Source organism: Pezoporus occidentalis, unplaced genomic scaffold (genome assembly GCF_034315485.1).
Source record: "Pezoporus occidentalis ecotype Australia unplaced genomic scaffold, CSIRO_AGI_Poc_V1 ctg35, whole genome shotgun sequence".
Taxonomy (NCBI): Eukaryota; Metazoa; Chordata; class Aves; order Psittaciformes; family Psittacidae; genus Pezoporus; species Pezoporus occidentalis.
Genome location: NW_026915483.1, coordinates 2,637,772 through 2,661,580, shown reverse-complemented (window position 1 = coordinate 2,661,580; position 23,809 = coordinate 2,637,772). Strand labels below are relative to the sequence as shown.

The following is a 23,809-nucleotide window of genomic DNA, read 5'->3' as shown; positions in this document are numbered from 1 at the left end:
CATTTCCCCTTCCTTGCATCTAGAGATAGCCGGTCACATACAATTACGAGGTACCTTCCAGCAAGCTGGGGGTTGCTTGCTGCAGGAATGAGGTTTGAATCATTAAGTGCAAGCTTTTTATTTTGTGAAGGCTCTGTGTCTTGCTGAACAGAGATCTGACTCCCATTGTGGCTGCCATTGAGCACTGACTGAAAGATCACTGGAAACTTTTGCAGTTTAAAGCCAAGTGCTGTGCAGCCAGATTCAGTGCAAAATGCTGTTGGAGATCAGCTGCATTTCCAGAGGTATCAACTGGAAGTTTGTTTAGCTCTGAGGAGCAAGAGCTTTTCCCCATGTCTGCAATCCTGGTATTTGTTACTGCTTAGAGCGTCATTTCCTCAGCTCAGTTTCAAGCACTAAATTCATCTTCCTAGCTCCCTTTGAAGGTAGCACTTAGCAAACAGCTTTATCCATCCCTCTGAGCCTTTCACAGCTGTTTGCTGTGGGTGCCCACCGTCACTGGCACTAGGTTCTTTTTCTTTCTCTCAGTTCCTCCCACCATGACAGTTTTCCTTCCCAGCCTCTAATGGGTCATAGTTAGCTGTCATGCTGGTTGCTACCTGCCAAAGTCCTAACATCTGTAGAGCTTTAAAAGGATTTAGGCTGAGATTTAGTTTTGGCTCTTTCTGACCAAACTGTCAAATGGCTTTGAGGGTTGTGCTCTGTTTGGCTACTGCCTGTTACATATATGCATGCTTCCAACCCGAGTCATTCCTGAGCAGTCTAATTCCTCCCAGACTGGAGTCTCTGTCTGTTTACCATCTCTTCTACAAAGTTTTGCACTGAGGGTATTTTCTCACATGTCATGACACTCCAGCAACCTCAGTCCTTGTCACAGGATCTGTTTTTGGGAGGAAACTGGTGGGAGATTCTGTTTGACCTTCTTGCTTCCCGAGTCAGTTTGGTGCCCCTGAACTAACTTGAGCATCATTTCTCTTCCTGTTTTCCTTCGCAAGATGTAATACTGAAAGATGCAGCTCATTTGTCACAGCGTTATCAAACCCTGGCCCCTTGCCTCCATTAAATGGGCACAAAGTCAAGAAAAAGTCTCATATACCAAAGTGATTCCTTATGCTTAATTCACACGATAGTGTGCTAGCCATATTAAAATGCTCCTGCTTCCTTAGAAGACCTCTCGGTGACTTGTGCTTTTCAAACTTTGGCATGTTTACGCTCTCAGTCGTCAGCTGGCGATGATTCATTTATGCTTCTTTATCTTGTCATCTTCTACCTAAAAATATTGAACACCAGGAAGGATAGAAAACAGGCAGCTGAGGGTGTTGGTATAGTCTAGATGTTTCTTCCCCCACTTCTTCTCCTTTGTTATTTTCATTAGCTTGTCTTTTTGCAGTAGCGGCACACAGACTACAGTGGTGCAGGAGCTACAGTTAACGACCCCCAAAAACCAAGGCTGTGAGTTGAGGAAGTCAGTGGTCCCTGGTCTGGAAAGCGGAGATGAGGTCTTGGCTGTGAAGCCTTTTCAGTCCCATTAGTTTGGGATTGAGCGTGACACTGATGTCTCTGTGTTTTGCTCAGTGTGTTGCCTGCTGCAGGTACCGGGGCTGGTGGTCTCAGGTGATTTGGAAGTACTGCCATAAATTTTCATCACCGTCAAAAGCCAAACATAGAAAATCCATTTGGTACCCACGGGGTAGTTTTAGAATTTGTTTGTTATTGCCAAAACTTCTCTGTGAAGGAATTATGGGCACAGACCTGGTTTTTGGAGAGCATTTACTGTGATTGGGGTGAAGGGAATGAGCAGCACTATTTTATGGATACAGCTCAAAACTGCACAGATATAAGCATCAGGGATATTTCCTTAGAGGGAGAAGGGCCAGATACACTATAAAATACTCCTGAGTGACTTTGACTGGAAGGATACAGTGATAAGCTGTGGCATAAACCTCTTCAGACAGCAAGATCAGGCAGTAGTGAGCAGCAAACATGTGGACATGCAGTGTAGTCCTGGCATTCATTTTAATTTTTAATTTAAAGAAGATTCCCTGCACTAAGGACTTTCACCATTAGCTTGTTGATTCTGAGCTTCTGGCCACCTTCTGCACTTATAAAAAACTCCCCTTTTGATCATTCTTCAAAGAGGACATTTTATTCTCCTAATCCCTGTCCCACAATTGGCACTGCAGGAGTGAACCTGTAAGCTTGCTCAGAAACCCATTGAACTCCTCTACATCAGTGAGGCCTGGCCTCAGACAGCTTGGAAGACTTTGGTGCCTATTAAAGCGAACACAGTAGCTGATCACAGCTTCTGATTTGTGCTGGTGAGGGTCTGGCTGGCAGAGTATGCGTGGGTAAAGCAAGCTCATCCCTGCTGGCAAAAAGACTGCAAAGGCTCTGCCCTCGGTTCATCTGTTGCTCTGCGTTGTGAATTATAAAAGCAAGGAGGGGAAAACCATAAGGAAAAACCCAGAGAAGCAAATGGGAGGAGAAAAAGACTTATTTTTTTCAATTTTATTTGTGCTTGTTTATTCCACAGCAGCGTCTGGTGACCAAGACGAGCATAATCCGCATATCGTAAGAGAGACAGCCCCACCGTCTGTGATTGAGAGCCACACCAACGTTCCCACCACGGAACCGTCTCAGAACCTCCCTCAATACCTACCTCCTTCTGCCGAGGATAACCTAGGTCCTCTGCCAGAAAACTGGGAGATGGCCTACACCGAGAGCGGAGAAGTCTATTTTATAGAGTAAAGCACATTTTTATTGTTCTAATTCCATCTCTCTCCCTCTCTCTCTGGGCATAAGTAAATCTCCATGGATGCATTTTGTGTGTGTATTAAATATTTAGTGTATACGGTTATGCTGCAGAGCTCTAAGTTCTTTCCTGCTTCTGAAGGGATTTTGCATTTCCTGATTGGATTAACAACCAAATTACTCCTGAGTTCAAAGTCAGAGGGAATTGCTTGTTTTATGAGGGTGGTTAAAAAAGCGACAGACACTTGTAAAATATGGGCCAGTTGTTTTCACGTGTGGAGTGAAAGCTCCTAATTGAAAGGGCTGAAACATTTCTGAAGCCTGCCTCTGTGCAAAATGCAACAGAGAGAATTTCTCAGGTCACATGAAGCAGAGCTGGGGAATGGACTTTGTATGTTGTCCTCTCATCAGAGCAAATGGGCCAAGTGTGTTAACATGCTCCAGCAGTTTGCAGGAGGAATAGCTCAGTGCAGAGTAGGCACAGGAAGTTTGGAAAAGAAATACCTCGTGCTCTGCAGTCTTTGCTGAAGAGCTGAGTGCTGTCAGCAGCTCTATGATGATATTGATTTTTTAGGCCATAAATAATAGTCTCTAATTATACTTGTCTAGATTTATTGAGATAGGGGTAACTTACAAATGGGACCTGTTAGTGGAAGGGTTTTCTTGCACAGAGTTTAGCTAGACATTAAAATTCAATTAGCTTTTGAAACTCTCGAGTCCTTGGCTGCCTAAGTAGAGGAGGAGGGTGAGGAATTGATTTTGGATTTGGTGGTCTGTTTAATGCAGTCTTGGGAACTGAGATCCTCTGTCTGTGTACCAGGAGCCAGTAGCCAGTTAGTACAGAAGAACCTCCTCTGCTAATGCTCCTTCAGGCACTCCAGAGAATTATGCTGGGTAAGGGCACTAAGGGGAGCAGTCCTGCTTCATCATCAGGAGAGGAGACTTTTGGACCGGGCCCAGGAAAAGTTCACCAGAGCAGGTCTTCCCTTGGCTGCAATGGCACAAGAACACATCAGAGAAGGTCTGGGGGGCATGAAGAGCACTGCAGATGCTCTTCCGCCAGCTGGGAAAGGGCTGCTGCAAAAAAGGCCATTTTCCACAGTACCCTCAATTACCTGAAGAGGCTCCACCGACCCCCTAATGCAAGCCAAAGTCTAGAAGGCACAATGCAAATTCTCCTCAGCTGCCTATCAGGTGAAACTGAAATGTGCTTATTATCCCAAACACGGTATTCTGCCCCTCATTATTCCTCGGGGTGCCTCATCCTTTGATGTGCTTTCTGGCTTTAATGTATATAAAACAGCCTGAGTAATAGCCCATCGAGCCTGCTGTTTTCTCCTCTGAAGGAGGATGGATGATGAGCACTAAATGCTGCCCAAGCAGCCGGTTGCTTCCCTTTTTGTACCTATGTGTGCCCCTGCTGTCATACTTCAGCCAAGGGTTCAGCTGCTGCTGACAGCAATTTCCCCCAAACCCAGCCTCACAGCTGCTATATTCTCTGTGCATGTGTGTTCTCTTACCAATGCAAGACTAGCACCTTAAAGAATTTGTTAGACCTTTTGCAGGAGAATCATATATGTGGTGGAAGAATGTAGCCTGCATACGTAACTGTCTGTCTGACATGAAAATCTGGTAGATCACCAGCTGCTTCCTTCCCTGAAGCACAAATTGACCATTTTGAGGATGAAGACGCAGAAGGGGTGATTTTGTGCAGGTTTTTGTGTTAGTGGATGTAGCACTGAATGACTGCAGTTCTGCTCATTCTAAGGACACCCTGAGCCTAGAAACTATTTAGTCTGATTTGTATCAAGAGAACAAGCTAATGGGCTGTGTGGACCTAAGCTGGTTCAGATGCCTGTACTGTCATCTAGAGCACTTCGGGTTATCGAGTCTGGGTGCTGAAGGGAACGGTGTGGAGACATCTGAGCTGCTTACACAGAACCAGCGCAGGTCCTGTGGGGCCAATTGTGTGTTGGATAACCTATGGCTTGTAGCTGGAGCAGTTTGTCTCCTGAGATGTTTCCATGCTGCTTTAATTGGGATTTTCATTACCCAAAGTATCCCCATCCCTCATTACCCTGCATGTAGATCTGGGCATGTTAACAGGTCTAACATAAACTTGTCCCTCTTGAGTGCTTGATCTGAAAGGTGTCTAGCTAAACTTTCTGTGCGTCAGCAAACCACACTGTGGAGGGCCTTTGGTTAGCAAGGCAAAGTTACAAGAAATACGCAAATATTCTACTGTTCTCCTCACACCATCCTCTTTCTCAGCTAGGGTAAAGACTTTCTTACGTATAAGTTGGCAGAATCCCTTGGTTCTGCTTGGCTTGCTGAATTCTGCCATTCACTTTTCTAGTCGGCAGTCGATTGCTCTGAAGCTTACAAAAGGATTAGACACATTAGCTCATCCTGCCTCAAGGAGGGCTGAGTAGTAGGAGGGGGTAAACCCCCTCTTCTTGCAGTCAAACGCAAGTGTGCTGGTTGGTTATTAGTTCCTCAGGGATCATAGCCCTCATTACAGCATTTCCAGCATCACAAGACTGTTGTGAGGCTAAGGTTAAGTTTGTAAGCCTCTGAGACCTTGAAGGAGAAGTAAATAGCATTACTACAATATTGAAACTTAAAACTGTTAAGCAGTGTTAAAGGCTAAGCTAGATAAATGATACCTCAGGGACTGGAGGGATATATTTGCAGGTTATGTCTACAATGATATCAAGGGTGTAGAAGAGGCATTGTGTTACGAGATTGTCTGCGTATGCAAGTGAAATGATTGGAAAAAATAGTTTCTAGAAACATGTATTTTAAGCCTGTTTACTATGCAGCGTTCACCATTGGGACAGGCATCACAGTACAGTCGGGGTCTTGTAGAAAGGAAGAGTTGAAAATAAAGCTGTTCAACTTCCATCAAAGGCTTTGACAGAAGATTTTTATTAGTGTAGTTAAAAAGTTTTAACTGGAAATTACGTTTTCGACTGATGCTTGGGTCAAATCCAGACAAATGTCAGAGGTCGTTCGTAGGAACAAAGATCACTGCATGGATTAGGGAAGAAGGGAAACTTGTCATCAGGAGGCAAATAGCTCAGAGACAGCTCCTGGAATTAAGAGACAAACCTCCAAAAGTTTGGAAATTAATATTCTAGTATTGCAGCTTTCATGTGCATCCTCCCAGTGAGGAATGCTGATTCGTGTATTTTCACTTTTCATCTTTGTGTTTTCAATACCAAGATTCTTGTGATTGGTTGACTGGTTTGTAAAGCATCGAATTGTAATTCTGTTTCTTCTGAAGCAAAAGTATGCCTTCAGGCCTGTTGAATAATAAAGAGGATATATACTTCTATGTCACTGATACTTGAGCTCTGTAATCTTAACAAAGGTCATATTTCCATTTTTGGTTTCCAGCCATAACACAAAAACAACATCTTGGCTAGATCCACGGTGCCTGAACAAACAGCAGAAGCCTCTAGAAGAATGTGAAGATGATGGTAAGAGACTGAAAATAGTGAAATAATAATGTATTTGGTCCATTTCTAGATGGCTTTCTTCCTTTTTCCCCTTTCCAATAACCTGTGTTCAGAAATACTTTAAAAAAAAAAAAAAGGTTTATGTGTTAGGTGCATAGAGACAATGTCCATTTTGTTTTAAGGTCACTGTCTGTATATGTAAAATAGCTGTTTAGGTGGTAGATGACTTCGGAAAAATCAGAGGGGTGCTACAAGTAAGAGGCTGTTTTTGCAAAGGCATTTGAATAGTCACTGATGCTGAACAAGGCTCAAAGCTTTCTAACATGTTTGCTCCTTGGATCGCTGTGTAGGAGGAAAGTGACTGAGTCTCTGCATGCTCTATTGTGTTGTGCTTTAACTACCTGCTTTACATGAATTGAAAGAGTTATGTTGTTGTTTTTGAGCAGAAATAACTCAATTGCCTCACTTCTGCTGCTAAATTCTGACAGTCCACTTAGTGTTATGACTGCTGAAAACAAATTCTATTTGAAGGTGTAGATTTTGGCACTGGAAATTTACACTGATACTGTTTTGTATTCCTTGAGATGTTGAAAATGCAAGCCACTGTCCCGTTTAGAGCAGCCAAAAGCAGGACTGTTAAAGGAGGTGCATACTTTAGGAGATGCTAGAACAAAAAGGCAGTTCATCATGATGAAAATATCTTAAGTGTTTGGGAAAGCCTGTGTGGAAATTTTGGTCTCTGACCAGGAAAGGAGACCTATTCTAACGTGTAATTTTGGCTAACACAATGCTATGATGGTAGACATATCTTAAAAATGGAAGGGTTTCCTTTATCGCTGCTGGTGATGTCCTTATAAAATTAGTTTTCATAATATGATTAACCTAATCTGTGTGAGTCAGCTCAACAAGAATCATGATTTTATTTTGGAAAAGAAACAGCTCAATCCCTTTTGATTTAGGTTCAAATTTGGCCTCCAGAACTGCTGTTACTATTTTTACATGTGCACTTTTGAATCCTCTGCATCCTTTCACACGTGAGGTTTTGCAGGAGGTGAGAATTTGCCTCTGCAGCCTTTGCTGCTGTGATGAAGCAGGTCACCAACATCCTAGTGCGCAGTGCAGCGTATCCCCAAACCAGAAGGATGTGCAAAGCCCAGGCAAAAACCCAGCACACCAAGCTGACTCCTGCTTCAGATTCTTAGCAACTGGCATCTTCTGTCGAGGAGCAAGCTGAGGGAGCTGGGTTAATGAAGGCCTTGCTCTGTGCCTAAAAATGGATATGTCAGTGGGTAATCAGAACAGGAGCAAAATTAAATAACAGCATATGGAGGCAAAGCTCCCTCCTCCTTGCAGTAAGCATTGCTGGCAGTGTAAAGAGGAGGTTGCTAAATCTCAGCATAAGCTTTCCTTTCTCAGGGGGTAGTTTTCCCTGGAGCACAGCTTCCGTCCCAGCTTTCTTCACCAGCAAGACTCCCACAATGCTGATAGACCCAGTGATGCCAACAAGCAGCACATGCTGCTGTGGGTCAGCATGCCCCATGCTGTGCCGCCAGCCAGGGCAAGGAGCAAGCGGTAGCTCCTCTGTCTAACATTTTCAAGTCTCCTCACGGAAGGGAAAGTTTCTCTTGTCCTCTTTAGCAATTATAAAACAAACATCGGAATTATTAATTTTATTGGGATTAGAAACATACAGCTGGTATTTTTGTGTTTAATTCAGTTCATAACTTTGCAGAGTAGTGGCATTTTTGTTTATCAGGTCCTTAAAATCAGTTAATTTCATCTTCCCCCCACACCCTTTCACTTCATTCACTAAGTTGCTCTTTAATTAATATTTTCAACATTCAGTAGTTAAACCAGTTGCTTCATAGGTGTAGCAGTGCTCTGGACTTTTACCTGGCTTCTCTGTTCTTGCTTTGCACGTAAGAATGATTATACTTCAGAAGCTGTGAGCACAAAGAAGAGCAAAGGTTAATTTTACTGCATCATGGAAGCTGTCATTTTTTGGCAAGGGTCGCTGTTGGGTGTATTTCCACTGATGTCTGTGGGAGTCCTCCTCTGTTTTGTTTGGTGTGTGTGTGTGTGAACTTACAGGCTTGATCCCATCCTGTTTGTGGTTTCTATAAATGTTAGATGTTGTTTCAGGTTTGTTTGGGTGCAGTTGCCTTGTGTGTTTTTCTTCATCAGGATACGTGTCCCTAACAAGTTTTTGGTCGTTTCCAGTCATCTCAGGCTATCAAAGGAAATTGTAATTCATATTTTACACTAACGGCCCCTAAACAACTGTTTTGGTAGAACATATAGCAAACAGGTCATGGAAGTGGCGTTTTTAGGTGTCCAAATTTTCCAAAGCAATGCTGTGGCACTGCATCTTCTGTTTGCTTCTATCATTCATTTATGTGGCTGATACTTTTCTGTATTAGGTCCAAAATTGTTTTTACCATCTTTGTTCTGTTTTTGTCACCATCTTTCATTTTCAGACCGCATTATTATTATTTATAGACTAAGCAATACTTTAATCATCTGTGTCACTGTTAACTTATGAATATGGAGCAGATAATGATAAATGAAGCAACAGGGAATATTGATGGCTTTGTGTCTTTGAAAAATTATGTGATCTGTGTCCCAGGTACCCCGCTCAAACTGGCCCATTCCTGTATATGCCTCACCAGTGCATCTGGACTTTGGTGTGAGCCTGTGCCTCCAGTTAAACGTGGAGCTTTGCTTCATGCCTATCTTAAATCATCCGAGTAGTTACACTGAAGTCCTTGTACACGCATAAATTTAGGCACTTTCTTTAAAACCTTGCTATATTAGTTCTTATTTAGGTGCAAGGTTTTCCTCTCAGGTGTCTTCATTGGTATTCCGGTCTGGCTTTCTGATAGATCCATGTGTCTACAGAACGGATTGTGAAGGTCAGACCTCAGGACTGGGGGGGAAGCTTCACTACAATGCAAAAACCACATATGTATTACTTTGCCATATCAAAATGTGGTGTGGAAACAGTCAACTGGTACAGATTTTGAGAATACAAAACCAGTTCTTTCATTATCTACATCAGATCCATCAATATTCTGATCAGTAAAGTGCAATAAATGAAAAGCTTGGGCTTGGGCTGTAGAAAACGAGTGCCGGTTCTGCTGTTTGCTGTAGGGAATTTTTTGCTTGGTGCTGAAGTTGTCTGAAATTTTCTTTTAATTTTTTCTGTCTCATTTACTGCTCTTCCCTTGGAGAAGAAGGGGTACACACGGAGGAACTGGACAGTGAACTAGGTAAATCATCCATCTTTTGTTTCGATGTTTGACTCCAACTGCACTGTTTTAAGCTTTAATTGCTTACTTTCTCCTTTGTATCATTTTGCATCTTTCAGTTTTTTTTATTTCAACAAGCCTAATTTATCAGCAAAACTCCCCTACCACCCAAACATTGATCTTCCCTTAGCTTCAGATCTGCACTGTTTTTGTTATTGATTCAGAGTTTGAAGAAAGCTGGAGGGCCTTAATCTTCCCATTTGTCCAAGGTTGATTCTTCCTGGGCCCTGCAGAAGTCAGAGGCTTTTCCATTGGCATCAAAAGCTCCAGGAGAAAGCTTATAGATGCTAGCATTGAAATCAAGCTGTTAATGATGTCTTTTTATGGTGGCCACAAACATTTCCCAGGCGAGAGCATCAAAGTGTGATTTAGAAAGTTTAAGTATTACATGGGATGCTTCTGCTGAGCTTGTGAATGAAACAGCTGAAGATTTTGCCTCAGTAGGTGATTTTATAAACAGATCATTTCCGATGATGTGCTGCACTTTTATTTGCTGCATCTTTTAGTGGAGAATGCTGTCTTGATGTCTAATCTCAGTGGTGCTCATTCTGTTTGTACTGATGGTAGAGGCAGTTGTTATTTCTGTTCAGCTATGCTCTGGTGCACTTGGAAAGCTGAAAGGCAGAAGAGGTTGCGTAGGATTTTATTTCCACTCAGTCTATTATTGCTTTTAAAAAGGGACTATATTTACAGTTTATAGTTCTGCGTACTGGAGGATTGTATTACTAGAGAATTAACCTCTGGTTTCTGTAATGACATGCAAGTGTGTGTATTCTGCTTCGGGCTTCTGTGTGATTGATACAGCATCAGCGGCCAGCAGCTATTGAGTGGACTTGTAACACTGCTACAGGAAATGTTCTTTTGGATAATATGCCTGGAATAATGCTGGAGGCCTAAGTTCTTTCAGTGCAAGAATCTGAAAGAAATAACAACGTGAAGAAGAATGTGGTCATTTTCATGGTACATTAGCATTATGCACAGCTCAATATGAATAAGCAGCAGCTCAAGTAACATCAGAAGTAGGTGGATGCACACCAACAACCTGAAAAATTTGTCATGAAGGTCTTCACAAAGGGTGACTTAATAAGGGAGAGGTTTTTAAAAAGCAAATTTAGAGGCAGTAATGAAATGGAAATGTTCCATTCTTTCAGTCCGATATCAGGATGTAGTGCAAAGGAAGAGCTGAAAAAATAGGTGCAGGGGAACTCATTATTTGATAAGCCTGACCCCAGTTCTGTACAGACTTACGTACACAAGTGTTCTGCTTGAACATCATGAGATGTTCCCTTTGTTTTAATGCAGATAAGCTTTATTGAGCTCACAGCCCATTGATACACTGTTGAGATTTGCAAATGTTGCAGTGCAAAGAAAGACATTTTCAAATGGCTCACCGGGTTACTGCAGCATTAGGAGCAGGGCATGAAAACATATGGCCTATTCACTAACTGTACTCATGGTTAGTATAATCTTGTTGGCAGCAGATATTCAGCTCCTGGGATTATCAACAGTTCTAAATATAAGAAAATTAAAACTTTGAGCATTTACACAACTTCTTGTTTTCCAAGGAGGTTTGTTGAATATGGAGTAATGGGTCACCTCTGTTTAACAGAAGCTTGTACAAAAGGACACAAAAATTTGACCTTTAGAATAGGATTTGACATACACTTGGACAGATCCTCCTGTCCTCACAGGGAGCAGTAAGAGCTGATATACGGAGGTCATCTCCATCTCCATTATAGTGCAACTATATGACAGCTAAAATACCTGGTGGTTGGAGAAGTTGTTTTATAAGAATCAGTCCATCCCTTCTGTAGGGTAGGAGGTAGGATATTAAACAAGAGCATCTCAGTAGGGATCCACATATTTACCCCAGCTTACAAGTGTAAAATTGGAGATTTGTCCATTGAATTTGCCTGCTGACAAATGCTCTGAGCTGCCAAGAAGCTAGACTATGCAACATGGCTATGGAGAATACCACCCTTTGCTTTAGAGAACTGTCAGAGGCTTTTAGAAGTCAGAAAGTGCATCTATGTAATCGACCAGTAATGTGTTCAAAGCTGCAGTTTTCTTTATTGTTACTTCTGAAAACAGAGATGTGTTCCATAAACGGAAAGCTGCAATGATATAAAACTGAAAAGATTTTGGCACAATAAACAGGATAAAACCAAAAAAAGAAATAAGCTGTTTAAACTTTAAAAATAGAAAACAAGTTATAGTCCAAAATAGCAAAAGATACTTAAATATGAGTTTCACACAGTTTTTACTGTTAAGACATCTGTGCATTCCCTCTCCCTTCCCTCATTCACTTTTATTTTGTTTCTGCCCCTAGCTTGGTCTCCTTACCATTTTACTTTCAACATAGTGCAACAAATTTAAGGGCTGCCTCAACTTCTGCTTTTCCTGATTACATGCCAGGTCTTCATTTAACTGCACTGAAACTCTTTAAGCCAGTCCCACAGTGTTCTCAACACATGGGACTCCTCTGCAAACCTGAGAGTTCCCTTTGCAAAAAGACTCTCAGGTTCAACCTCTATCTTTCTGACTTCTCACATAGACTTGTGCGGGGTAAAGGAATATGTGTTTCTGAAGCATTTATTTCAGATTGATGTGCTGATAAAATTGAGGAGTATTTTCATGCCCAAGAGTTAGCACTGGCTTGCATTTAATTGTTTATGTCTCAAGGAATCCAAAGATATTAAACCCAGTAAGGTTAAAATAATGAGAAGAATGGCAAACGTACCTTATATCTGCGAATAAGGGACATGTGGAGCAAAACCCGTGAAAATTGATTTCAGCTGATCTCCAGCCAATTCTGAACAAAAACATAAACTCTGAGTAATTAATCCATGTGTGTTTGTGTAGATTCAGTTCATCTCCAGTCTGGAGCTGTTTCTATCCTTATGGCGTTATAGTCAAAGACTATGAATTCTTGCATTTATTCTAATTAACGGGCCATTGTTGATTGTATTGGCCCAGTAATATATGCCATTAATGAAAATAAATCTTTAATAACAAAAAAAACCCATAGATTATTTACTATGTCTTGATAATTTAGTGTTAAATTTGGAGAATTATTTGGGATATTTGAACTTGTGTTATCTGGCAGTGGCTTTTTTTAAATCATCTTTAAATGGATGTGCGGAGTCGGTGGGACCACATTTGCATAGTCCAAGCATGGTGGAGCCTTCTTTCAAGTTGACTCACAGTACTGCACAAAGACACCACACTGCATTGTTAATAGAATGATTATTTCAGTACCCACAGGCAACGGGAACATTGTGTTTAAACGAGTGGGACAAGGATCAGGCCCTTCAGTAATACATGCAGCTTTAATAACCCTCAGTTGGATGCTGAAGTGATTTTATTACATTCACTAATTATAGTTAAAGTACTATGTGCAGTCTAGAAAATCAACAAGAACAAAAGTGGATACATTTCCAAATGTTAATTTCATCTTCAGAACTGTTTTTTTGTTAATTATGCTAATTGAAAAATGAAATCTGCTACATGTGATTATGGCAATATGTGTTTTTACATTAAGTGCTGTGCTGTGAAATACATCTGTGTACCAGCCCCACTTGGGTAAATTCCATGTGCCAGGCGTTTATGTTAAATTCGGTTTGTCCTGTTTCAGGATGCACTTTTGTGTTGGGGTCATGGCTGAGCAGTGCAGTGTAAACCCCTGAGATAAGAGTCAAAAAGCCACTCTTTCAGCAGTGGTGAGCATAAATGGCTCAGCCCTGGTACAGGGGATGAAAGTGGTCTCTGTTGCTGCCATCATCTCTCCCATTGCCATAGACTGGTGTTAAAATGCCTCTGGCTGGTTGCCTGCATCGACTTTCACTGCAGTGCTCTGGTGGTGAAACCAGGAGGACATTTGAGGCACTCCCAGAGAGGAATTTTATTGATTATTTGTTCCTTTAATGCAAAAAGCAAATCGATTGTCATGAGCATCTTCCCACTGATTTGCTAACCCAGCACTGGTAGCACAGGTGGTGCTGTGTTGCGCCAGCCTTTGAAAGGAGGTTGTGATCGTTCTGAAAAGTGTTTGAAGTCTGAGCTACCTATGGGTTTTTCACACTGTCAGAAAGAAATACATTGGAGGCTTCAGTAATGCTTTTTCTACTTCCAGAGCTGCCTGCTGGTTGGGAGAAAATTGAGGATCCTGTATATGGTGTCTACTATGTAGAGTAAGTGCTTTCCTCTGCAGCAGTCTGTGTGCTTGGTTGGTAACATCTCATATTGAGGAGGAGACCCTGACCTCTTACAGCCTGGGGCATGCTATAGGGGCTGAGAGAGGGCAGCCCTGCCTTGCTATTCCTATCCTCTGGTGGGCTCTGGCACCTGTACCCTGGCATGGGAATAGGCTCAGGGGATGCAGGAGCACACTGGGAGAAGGGGTTTGAGCTCTAGGGGTGAGCTCAAGAATGACAGGAGCACCCTGGGGTTGGGGCATGCAGGAGCCCCAGCACCTCACAAAATGCTTTTATCCAGAGAACATTAGCAAGCATGCAATTAACTGAGCTTTGTCCCCTTGGTATAGTGCTGTGATCAAGATGTGACTGTGCAGAGCAGGCCACCAATTCAGTTATGAGTCAAAAGGTACTCAAATGGATGAGCCTGTGTGACCAAACAGCCACGGCAGAGGTTCTTGCATCGGGCTGTGTTGTTGTGAATAGAATTACAGGTTTAATGGGACTCTGTCTGGAATTAGAGCAGCTTCTTTTTTATCTAGATGTCAGATCGCTCCCTTGGGAAACCAGAGATCTGAGTTTTGTTTCATCACTGACCCCATAAAATGAATTTTTAATTATGTGTATACTCCTGTCTAGTAGGATGGCTTATGATAGCCCTCAGAATAGACATGGAATACAGTTTCTGTCTGCTTTGGCTCATTTCTGACCCTACCATCTGTGCCTAGGGAAACAAGGTTAGCAAACTGTGTAATTAAGGCTTGACATTTATTTACCAAAGACATCAAGAATATTTTTCGGCTATTAAGTGCCATGCCAAGAGGTCTTTACAGCATTTTTTCCTGTCACTTTATATATATATATGCCCATTAGTTTTGTGGCACTCCGTAGTGCTAAAATTAAACAGAAAGTAACAGCAATGAGACATAAATTTATTTTACTTACTATCTATAAGCTAGCAAAATGATTATAATTTGAGCATTTGTCTCTGTCCCAGTTCAGGCACTCTATTATTGCATAATAATTTTTATTGAGAAATAACTCTGTCATGAAAAAGTTTGTGCAATTTTTAAAGTACTTCTCTTTTTTCCTTAATTTTCTGAACATAACTTGAAATGGGAAATCTTTTACAGGACTCACTAATTTGTTTTTCTTTGATTAGTTAAATATTTTCCAGGGCTTTAATATTGATCTTTACCCGAAAAATTTCTGCACATAACTGTCTAGAGTGCTTTTACCGTAATTACTTGAAGAAGTGGTTGGTTGTTCATTCAGGGCTTTTATTTTTTAATATAAAAATAACGGGACATTATTATGTGTTTTTATATAAAAATGTGGGACAAGAGACAATAAATAGCAAGTTCTTATTGGTAAACTTTGAATAGAAAGATGGGCCTTAGTATAATTTTGTTTGCTCCTTTGCTATAGTGAAATCACTATTGAAAAGTTGCTCTTAAACAGCTGATGAGCATCTCAGCTACAGAGTCCCCAGATCTTCCCTACCACCTTGGCATCTGTGGCAATGTGGTTTCATAGGATGGTTTATCCTCTGCACAGTGTATTGCTTGTCTGCCATATTTGCAGCTGGGCTGCTGCTTTTTTCCTTTTCCTCTTAGTTTTGGCTTTAAACGTCTCATACAGGTCAAAAGCAGCCTAAAGGCCCTCCAAGGGGGACAGCTGGAGTGTCACCACATGCTGGTTTCTACTGAAAGTGTTTGCTGATGGCTGATTCTGAATAGATTTTGACCCATTTGGAGCCCAGCTTTTCAGCTATAGCCTGCATTGCCATGGATATTTTTAAGAACCCCTATTAATAATGTTCATTGATGAAATAGCTGCTAGATGTTACCAGATATTGGGGTTTTCTGTTGAGGGTTTTTTGGGGTAACTTCAGTAAGCCAGGGAATGACAGCACCTCTGAGAATCTGATTAAAGCAAGGATGATATAGGCCTGTCTTTTAAAATGAAATGAGACAGAGCGCCTTTTCTGCTGCAATCTCATTTTCCACAGATAGATCACTACTTTAATGTATTTGAAGGAATTAGCCATTCCTACTCAATACATCATATCAGTACTGGAATCTGCTTCTTTGCCTAAATACACTTTTTGGTGCAAGTAGGCGAGCCTTACTCCACATATGCTGCTGCTGGATTTGTTTGGTGTTTTACTCCTTTCCTCAGAGGAGTTTCATGCTTGTCCATCGTTCCTGCTTGTCACATAAAGGGTTTCCTAATTTATTGCTCTCTTTCTTCTCCAGCCACATCAACCGGAAGACGCAGTATGAAAACCCAGTTCTTGAAGCAAAGAGGAAGAAACAGCTTGAGCAGCAGCAACAGCCACCTGAAGGTTGGCACCACAGAGGGCGTGATGGTTGGGGTTTTCAGGAGGGAATGTGCCCTCCCTCCCCTTGGCAGCACAGTGCCAATGTATTTGTACTTCCCTCCGTGGCCTTAAGCATTTAAAGGCAAAACAAAGTGTGTAGGAAAGGTAACAAAAGCCCTTCACATAAGATGTGGCAAAGGAGAAAATCTGAACCACTTAAACAGAGCAGCTTTCACCCCTGTTAAAGGGGAGACATTTTTGTTTTCATGTCCTTTATTTCTGGAAAGTTTCTGGGCTTCCCAGAAGCAATTAAATACCACATTTTCCTCTTTAATCTGTTCCATCAAGTTAGTCACTGTACTTGGTATTGTTCCAGTCTGCACTGGGACTCATAGGCTATTGAAGGGACGAGGAGTGAGCATTTACATGTACACTAGAGAAATCCCTCTGCACAAGAGACTTCTTAACACAAGATACTTGGATGAGATCAAGTTGTAAATCTGAATTAGTTTCATTATTTTAAAACACTTTTTTTCTTTGCCCCATTTTTATCTTTTTTTTAATTATTTTTTATTTTAGTTTATTTTATTGAAATGCAGCCCAACAGCAGTGAGGGGCTTGTGGCATTTTGGTTTGTTTTGGTACCTTCGTAGCTTTCACACCAAGTTATTTAACAACAGTTTCCAAGGGGAAAATAATTTAGGCTTCAATATTCCACTTGCAGCACCATTTAGCACAACAACAGCTCTTCGATGCTGTGAATGCCATGGAGAGTAGATTTCATATGAAGTCACAACAACTTAGAAGCAAATCATGTCCCAAGTTTGAGTGTGAGGTAGGGTGTCCCAGCGGATGAATCAGTTGACCTGGACATAGAGACTCCTTCAAAACTGGCTTTTAGACATCCCATTCATTTTATTCCCTCTGTCCATGACTCTGGTTTCTCTCTTATCATGCTTCTCACACCTCCTCTGCTTGAAGCCCACGCTCCCAGTGTGTGTACGTACAGGAGCTCATAGTGCTGTCATGAAACAAGTAACATTTCCCTCTCTGCCCTCTCTAGAATGGACAGAGGAGTGTCCATCTCTCCCAGCACCCGCTGCTCCAAACCATGTTTCAAACAACCAAGAGGCAGTTCGGGAAGCACCAGTGCAAGGTAACAACCTTGTTCAACCAATTTAAACCAACTGTAGAAGTGCAACAAGGTTTTTCTCCTTGGAATGAAATTCCCTCGGCCACCAGCAAAAGAAGTATTTCTATGACTGGTGTCACATGCCAGGGCAAATACTGCAGACCTGCTTTGAAGTTGTACATTTGTACAAGTACTTTGGGCTAGTACAGCCGTATTTATTAATGTCAGTGGTCTGGGTATAGCTAGCGGCTCACATACCAGTTGCTTGTCTTAAATAACTTATCTGACAGGACATGAATCACCCCAAATTTGAAGCATGAGCTGAAACATTGCAAGATCAGGTTGCCAGCAAGGGCAGAGTTTCACTTGTACCTGTTGCAGTACAAGTGCTCTCTGGTTACATGTGGTTGTAAGTTGGCTTCACCTTTGTCTACATCTAGATTGCATAGCAAGCGAATGCCATTGCCCTGGTAGGTAGGAACCAGAAGCTGGGGAAGGTAAGAGAGGGGGAGCCTGGGTAGAGGGCATCATCCTGTCAGAGCTTGGAACAGCCATAGGGAGGTTGTCCCTTGGAGCTGGAAAATACTACCGTGCTCTGCAGGTCAGCCATGGTCTCCAAAGGTGAGCTCAGCAGGGATGCTGTGGTCCTAGGCAGACACTGGTCTTCCTTACGGAGACATCTGTGAATGCCACCTCTGCCTTTTACACTGCCAGGCTGAAGCAAGGGCTGCCAAAGCATCTGTGCATGGCAGTGCAAAGGAGCTGTCGTGCAGGGGTTTATGTTAGAAGCATCACTCTGCTCTCTACCCACTCGCAACTGACAGCCACTGAAATGGTGCAAGTGGCATTTCAGGACAGCATTAGCCTGTCCCAGCACCACTCTGAGTGACTTGTCCTGGTACCCACTGATGTCTCCTGCTCTCTTTCATTCCTTCCCTTCTCAGTGCTGCTTCCTTTTCTCTCACTCCCCATTTGCAGCAACTGTTTCCACCTTCCCTGTCCCCCTGCTCTATGCCCAGGGGTTTCCATCTCTCTCACTGATGGTACTGCTGGTGGGAATGTGGGCATGAGTACCCCTCCTTGTGCCCCTGCTCTCTGGGATTTTGTAGATATACTCATTTAAAACATGATCCCCTCCCAGGTGCTGTAAGTGGGATGTAGCCTATGGTGCTGTTGCCCTGTTACTGCAGGGCAAGTTCACCCTGTGTTTGTAGGCAGACACCAGCAAACTGTGCTTGTTCCATTTGCCTTTTGAACCAGAAATCAGGACTAAGCCCTACTGCACGCTGCCTCTCAGGCGTGCTTGTTACTGAAGATGTTGGGTTGTGTTTTGATAGTCAAGGTCCTTTTGCAGCCTGGGGTCTGAGCAAAGATCTGCCCATGATGTGCAGGATTGCTGTGTTCCTGCACTACCTTTCAAAGGCAGAAGACTGCAAGTCCTTACTCTGCCCTCTCATGAATAATCTTCAAAAATACTTCTTATTTCCTCAAAGGCTTACGAGTCTCAAATCCCCTCACTCTCCTTCAAGCTCTCCTCTCTGAACAGAGGCCCATGACAGTGCTGCCGAGGCTTTTGAGATACACACTGCTGATCCTGAAGCTGTCACCAGAGGGCTTAGTGGCACAGTCTTTTCCCCTCTAAGCATTAACAACAATTAAAAGTGCAAAGGTGTTTGTAGTGTTGGCACTGTGAAGTACAGCAACCAGGATTACTTTTCTGAGTCTGTGTAACATGCTTTGCAAGGATGCACTTTTGTCGTTGGAGCACCTCATTCCCTCTTAATTGTGCTCCCAGAGAACACTGAGAGCCCTCCAGCACAGCTGCTCAGGTCCCAATCCACTCTTTGATCCGTACGTACTTCACAACATCAGTGTTTCATCCACCACAGGCAAGGAGCAGAAAGGAAAGAGGACAGACTTCAGTGTCTGAAGAAGAACATCAACGTCCTCCCCTTTTTCATGGGAGCAGGTCACAGGGTGATAGTGGTGGTGGGAGTTACACTAAAGGGTTACGGAGTGTCTTGCCAGAGCTCAGAAGTTGCTTTTTGCTTGGTGGGCTGGGAGAAGGCTGAGTGATGAAGAACATAATGATATTCCTGTCTGCAGAAACTTGCTGCAGACTCCTGTAGGAGGCATTTGTGCTGCCCCTTTCCCAGCCTTCCTGGGATGGATATAACCACTTCAAGACAGAGATAAGACACATATCTAAGCCAGCGTTGCCAGCTTTAATATAGTCCATCCTTTAAAGCAGTATGTTTTCTCCTTTGTAGCCTTGTGGCTTTGGTGTGCACAGCCACAGGTAACAAAGTGCCAGTTACTTGAGGGGTTTTTGCTCACTTCGTTTACTATGTGATGGGATCCAAGGAGGTGGGTGGAGCGTGATGAGATGAGAGGATGCTGAAGCGCAGTCCCATCCCAACACACCCCTGTGTTTGTCCATGTACCTGTTAGAACAGGGAGGGGCAGAGGAAAACCAGATCAAACACTATTGCGTGCCTGTTTATAGATTTTCCAAACTTCCTATGCAGGAAAGCCTTTTTTTACACGGAACCCCTCCGAGCTGAAAGGGAAGTTCATCCACACCAAGCTAAGGAAAAGCAGCAGGGGTTTTGGCTTCACCGTCGTTGGAGGGGATGAGCCGGATGAATTTCTCCAAATCAAAAGTTTGGTGCTTGATGGCCCTGCAGCGCTGGATGGCAAAATGGAAACAGGTACCAGTGCTTTAAATCAAAATTGCCACCACTGCTCTGCTTTATGTTTTTATGGCTGGTTGTATGTGCAATTCATAAGTGACTGTGTTCCTTGTTCTCTTTTGGGGGTGTCGTGGTTTAAACCTTTTCCAAGGGAAAGGATCCAGCTGTCCCGTCTGCAAGCAGGGAAGTGAGATACCTTGGGGGGCATGTTCAGAATCTTATAGCAAGGCACTTCATGTGCTGGAATTTCACCTCGGGTGTCAAAATATCCAGCTGGAGCTCTTCCAGCTCCTGCTCTCCCCATGTTGAGCTGCAGAGAGGAGCCATCAGTTGTGGAGTCCCACATCAGGCTGCAGGTTACTGCTCCCCACTGTTGCGGTGGCTGCATTAAACATGCCTGTGTTGCAGCCTCCGTGTTAAGAAGTAAATCATAACTTAATCAATACCTAGATCTCAGGCTGAAGTATGTCTGAGGCATGACACGTAACACTATATTTGAGCAGTTGGTATTTGAGAGCCGTCTGTTACAGCTCTCGTGTGTCACAGTTTTGTTTCTGTCACATGTCAGTGCAGCACAGTGCATAACAGTGAGGGCTGGACTTTGAAATAGTTGTTAAATGGGCCATATACCATTATTTGAATGTACTAATTTTTTGCATGAGCCAGTTCCAATTTCACTTTCATAAACATTTATGTACATAAAGGCTTTATGCAGTGAATCCCCCATTGTGTACAGAGAATTCTTGCTTACCCAAGTATCACCACTCCCTTTCCTTGCCGAGATACTTAAATGCTGCTATTTGCCTATGGGTACTGTGCATCAGCTCATGGGGTCTAGTCCTACATTCCCAGGGTGCACAAAACATGTGTTTGGTATATGTCTGTGTCCTCTGCAGGGGATGTCATAGTCAGCGTGAACGAAACTTGTGTGCTGGGGCACACTCATGCTCAAGTGGTGAAAATCTTCCAGTCCATCCCTATCGGTGCCAGTGTGGACCTCGAACTGTGCCGAGGCTACCCCCTGCCCTTCGATCCCGATGATCCCAACACAAGCCTGGTTACGTCCGTGGCGATTTTGGACAAAGAGCCCATCATTGTGAACGGACAGGAGAATTATGACTCCCCAGCAAGCCACAGTAGTAAAACAGGGAAAGTAAATGGCACAAAGGAAGCGAGACCCAGCAGCCCGGCTGAGGTCTCCTCCAATGGACCCCATGGTTACCCCAACGACACGGTCTCTTTGGCGTCTTCGATAGCAACACAACCTGAACTCATAACTGTGCATATAGTGAAAGGGCCTATGGGCTTTGGGTTTACTATAGCAGACAGTCCTGGTGGGGGTGGCCAAAGAGTGAAGCAGATCGTGGACAGCCCAAGGTGCCGCGGCCTAAAGGAGGGTGACCTTATAGTCGAAGTCAACAAGAAGAATGTGCAGAGCCTCACTCACAACCAGGTGGTGGATATGCTGATTGAATGTCCTAAGGGAAGCGAAGTCACATTGCTGGTGCAGCGAGGAGGTAAGTCTTCAGAACTGCTTTGTAATAGTTCTCCTTGACGTTTAAAAAAGAAATGCATGCCATGGAAGACATGCTCTCCTAAGTGTCTCTGTAGAAATGGTTAATGTCCTGAGATGTAGGAACTGCTCCAAGCTGGCAATTGTCAGGTCACATACATGGTTACAGTTATTGTTTGATGCTGCACTGGGGGAATGTGCATGGTAATGTGCATTTGTCCATTCTGCGTTCTGATAATGCATGAACATTACCAGAATGCACAAAACGGTGGTATGGTTACACATATGGTTACACCTTTACATACATAGCAAACCCTGATCTCATGTTCATAAAAAATTATTTAAAATAGGACATGGACATTTCTTGAGCTGTTTTGGAAATGGAAAAGGCGGGTGATACATTCTGTACTTTGCAGTGTTCAAAATCAGCTATCCAGTGGCTCTTCACTGTGGAAGAAGGGTTACACCTGGGGTACAGCTGGGAGTGGAGGGGAGAATTCAAACTTCTCTCAGTTGTAAGAAAATTAAATGTTACTTCTGGACGTGCTTATTTGCTGTGCAGTGGGGAGCCAAGCTCATTTTTGGTTGTGTTGCTGAAAGGCAACCAGTAGGTACAAAACCCATACTCCAAGCAGTATGTCTGCAGCCCGCATGAGAGCATGGATGGTGGGTAACCTGTCAGTGAGGTCAGTCCTTCCACAGGAGCTCTTTCCCTGTGCACAGTAAGTGTAAAGTGATCTGCAGTAACACGCCCCACCTCACTTTGCACACTCAGGCTGTGGGCTAAAATTACTGGAAGAGTTAGTGTCAAGCTCGCAGGGAAGGTCCAGGTCAGATATTGAGTACAAAGCCCAAGAGCAGAGGGGTCAGCCCTTCATCTGGCAGCAGATCTGAGGGGCAAAGCCCCAGCAGTGATTTTAATGGCCCATGCAGTGATTTTTATGTGCACATTGGTGCTCAGCACCTTGCAGGGGCCAGCACAGAGGCAGATGAGCTGACAAGTAGGTGCTGAACGCAGCCCCCAGCCAGCCCTGGGAGGAGTGTTTGATGTAAAAAGTACTTTTCTGATGCCTTTTCTAAAGTATTTTGAGTGTAGTAAGTTAGCAACAAAGCCAGTCTGCTTTAATAGGGGACGAGTTGCTTCCTGAATTTACAACTTGTTTTTAAAGACCTATTTCAAGGAATTGAGGACATTGATTCTGCAATTAGCAGCTCTGGAGAAAGCACTGCCTTTCTTTTACTTCTTCCTTTCCAAGTGCTTACTGTGTTTTTGTAATTTGGTAGTAAATGAAAAAGTAGAGAACAGAATATATTAAGAGTTTTCCAATTTTCAAAGTGTGAGTTCCTGAAAGACTTTCAGTGCTGGAGAGGTTTAAAAAGTGCACAGGGTTCTCATGATTAATATATGTATTATGGAGAAAATATGGTTGGAAGAAAAATAGCAGCTATTATTAATCCTCCTGGAGAGCACATATATATCTGGTAACACCATACATTAATTATTTGAATTGTGGCTGACATTTAATAATCCTCCTTATGCCTTGAAGGCATAATGAAAAGATTTGATGAGGAAAGAAAAGCATAGTTTTAATAAGATAGTAAATAGTTCCCTGGTTATCTTGCTGAATATATCTCTCTCTTTTTTTCTTTTTTATTAAATTTAATCGAGATACCACATGTTGAGCGTTTGCTATCACCTTCCTGGATAGACACCATATCAATCTCCTTAAACTGCCTCCCTCCCTCCTTCAAGGTCTTGACATTTCTGTCTCAGCACAGAGCACTTGCAGTTCCACATTTCACACTCTCGTGGTGCAGGATGCAGGAACTGTGGTGGCCCTGGATCCACACTTAATCATTGAAACATGTTTTTCTTTACACCTGGAAGAAGGCTGGACCAAAAGGCACTCAGGTTGTGGCACTGAAGCTGCAGGGTACACACAGCAGTTCCCCACAGCCAAGAGCAGTCAGGTTTGTTTAAAGCTTTGGAGACGGAGCTGGCTAAAACGCACCCAGCACTCAGTGCTGCTGTACTCAGCTCCTTTCTCCTGTTACTTTACCTTGTGTAACTCCTGCCAAGTCTCCTGTCAGAAATACCATCCCCAGACAAGGTGCCGCTATTTATTTTGGTCCAATTACAGAAATGCATTTGGCTCCAGTGTCTGATAAGCTCCTTCAGGGCTCTTGAAACAGCTCTTCTTTAGTTTCCCTGTCAGTTGTCCTTTCCTCCTCCTCCCTCTGGTGTCCAGTGAAGAAAATGCTTAGATGCTGTCAAGCATCCTCGCATTAGCCTAATATTTGCATTCACTCAGGCTTTGCATGAAGCATCCCTGCAACGCTAAGGCTGGTGTTCAGAGCTGTCAAAAGGATTTGTCAGAAGTGATTACTAATCAGGCAGAAAAAGTATCAGAAGGAGATGTGTAATATAGGGGAAG

At 43.0% G+C, this 23,809-nt stretch overlaps 1 protein-coding gene across 27 annotated transcripts in view; it reads left to right on the top strand.

Annotated features, from left to right (window-relative positions):
* MAGI1 (membrane associated guanylate kinase, WW and PDZ domain containing 1) overlaps window positions 1–23,809 on the top strand; it is a 339,592-nt gene that overhangs the window by 263,690 nt on the left and 52,093 nt on the right. For 14 of the 27 annotated variants that reach the window (XM_062630252.1, XM_062630251.1, XM_062630257.1 and 11 more), the window contains exons 5-12: window positions 2,534–2,744; window positions 6,151–6,233; window positions 9,443–9,481; window positions 13,653–13,710; window positions 15,972–16,060; window positions 17,100–17,192; window positions 19,697–19,879; window positions 20,758–21,378. In XM_062630252.1, coding sequence (XP_062486236.1) covers window positions 2,534–2,744; window positions 6,151–6,233; window positions 9,443–9,481; window positions 13,653–13,710; window positions 15,972–16,060; window positions 17,100–17,192; window positions 19,697–19,879; window positions 20,758–21,378 — 1,377 coding nt within the window. The remainder of the gene's footprint in view (window positions 1–2,533; window positions 2,745–6,150; window positions 6,234–9,442; window positions 9,482–13,652; window positions 13,711–15,971; window positions 16,061–17,099; window positions 17,193–19,696; window positions 19,880–20,757; window positions 21,379–23,809) is intronic. The other 13 variants (XM_062630267.1, XM_062630264.1, XM_062630266.1 and 10 more) reach the window with 4 other exon arrangements.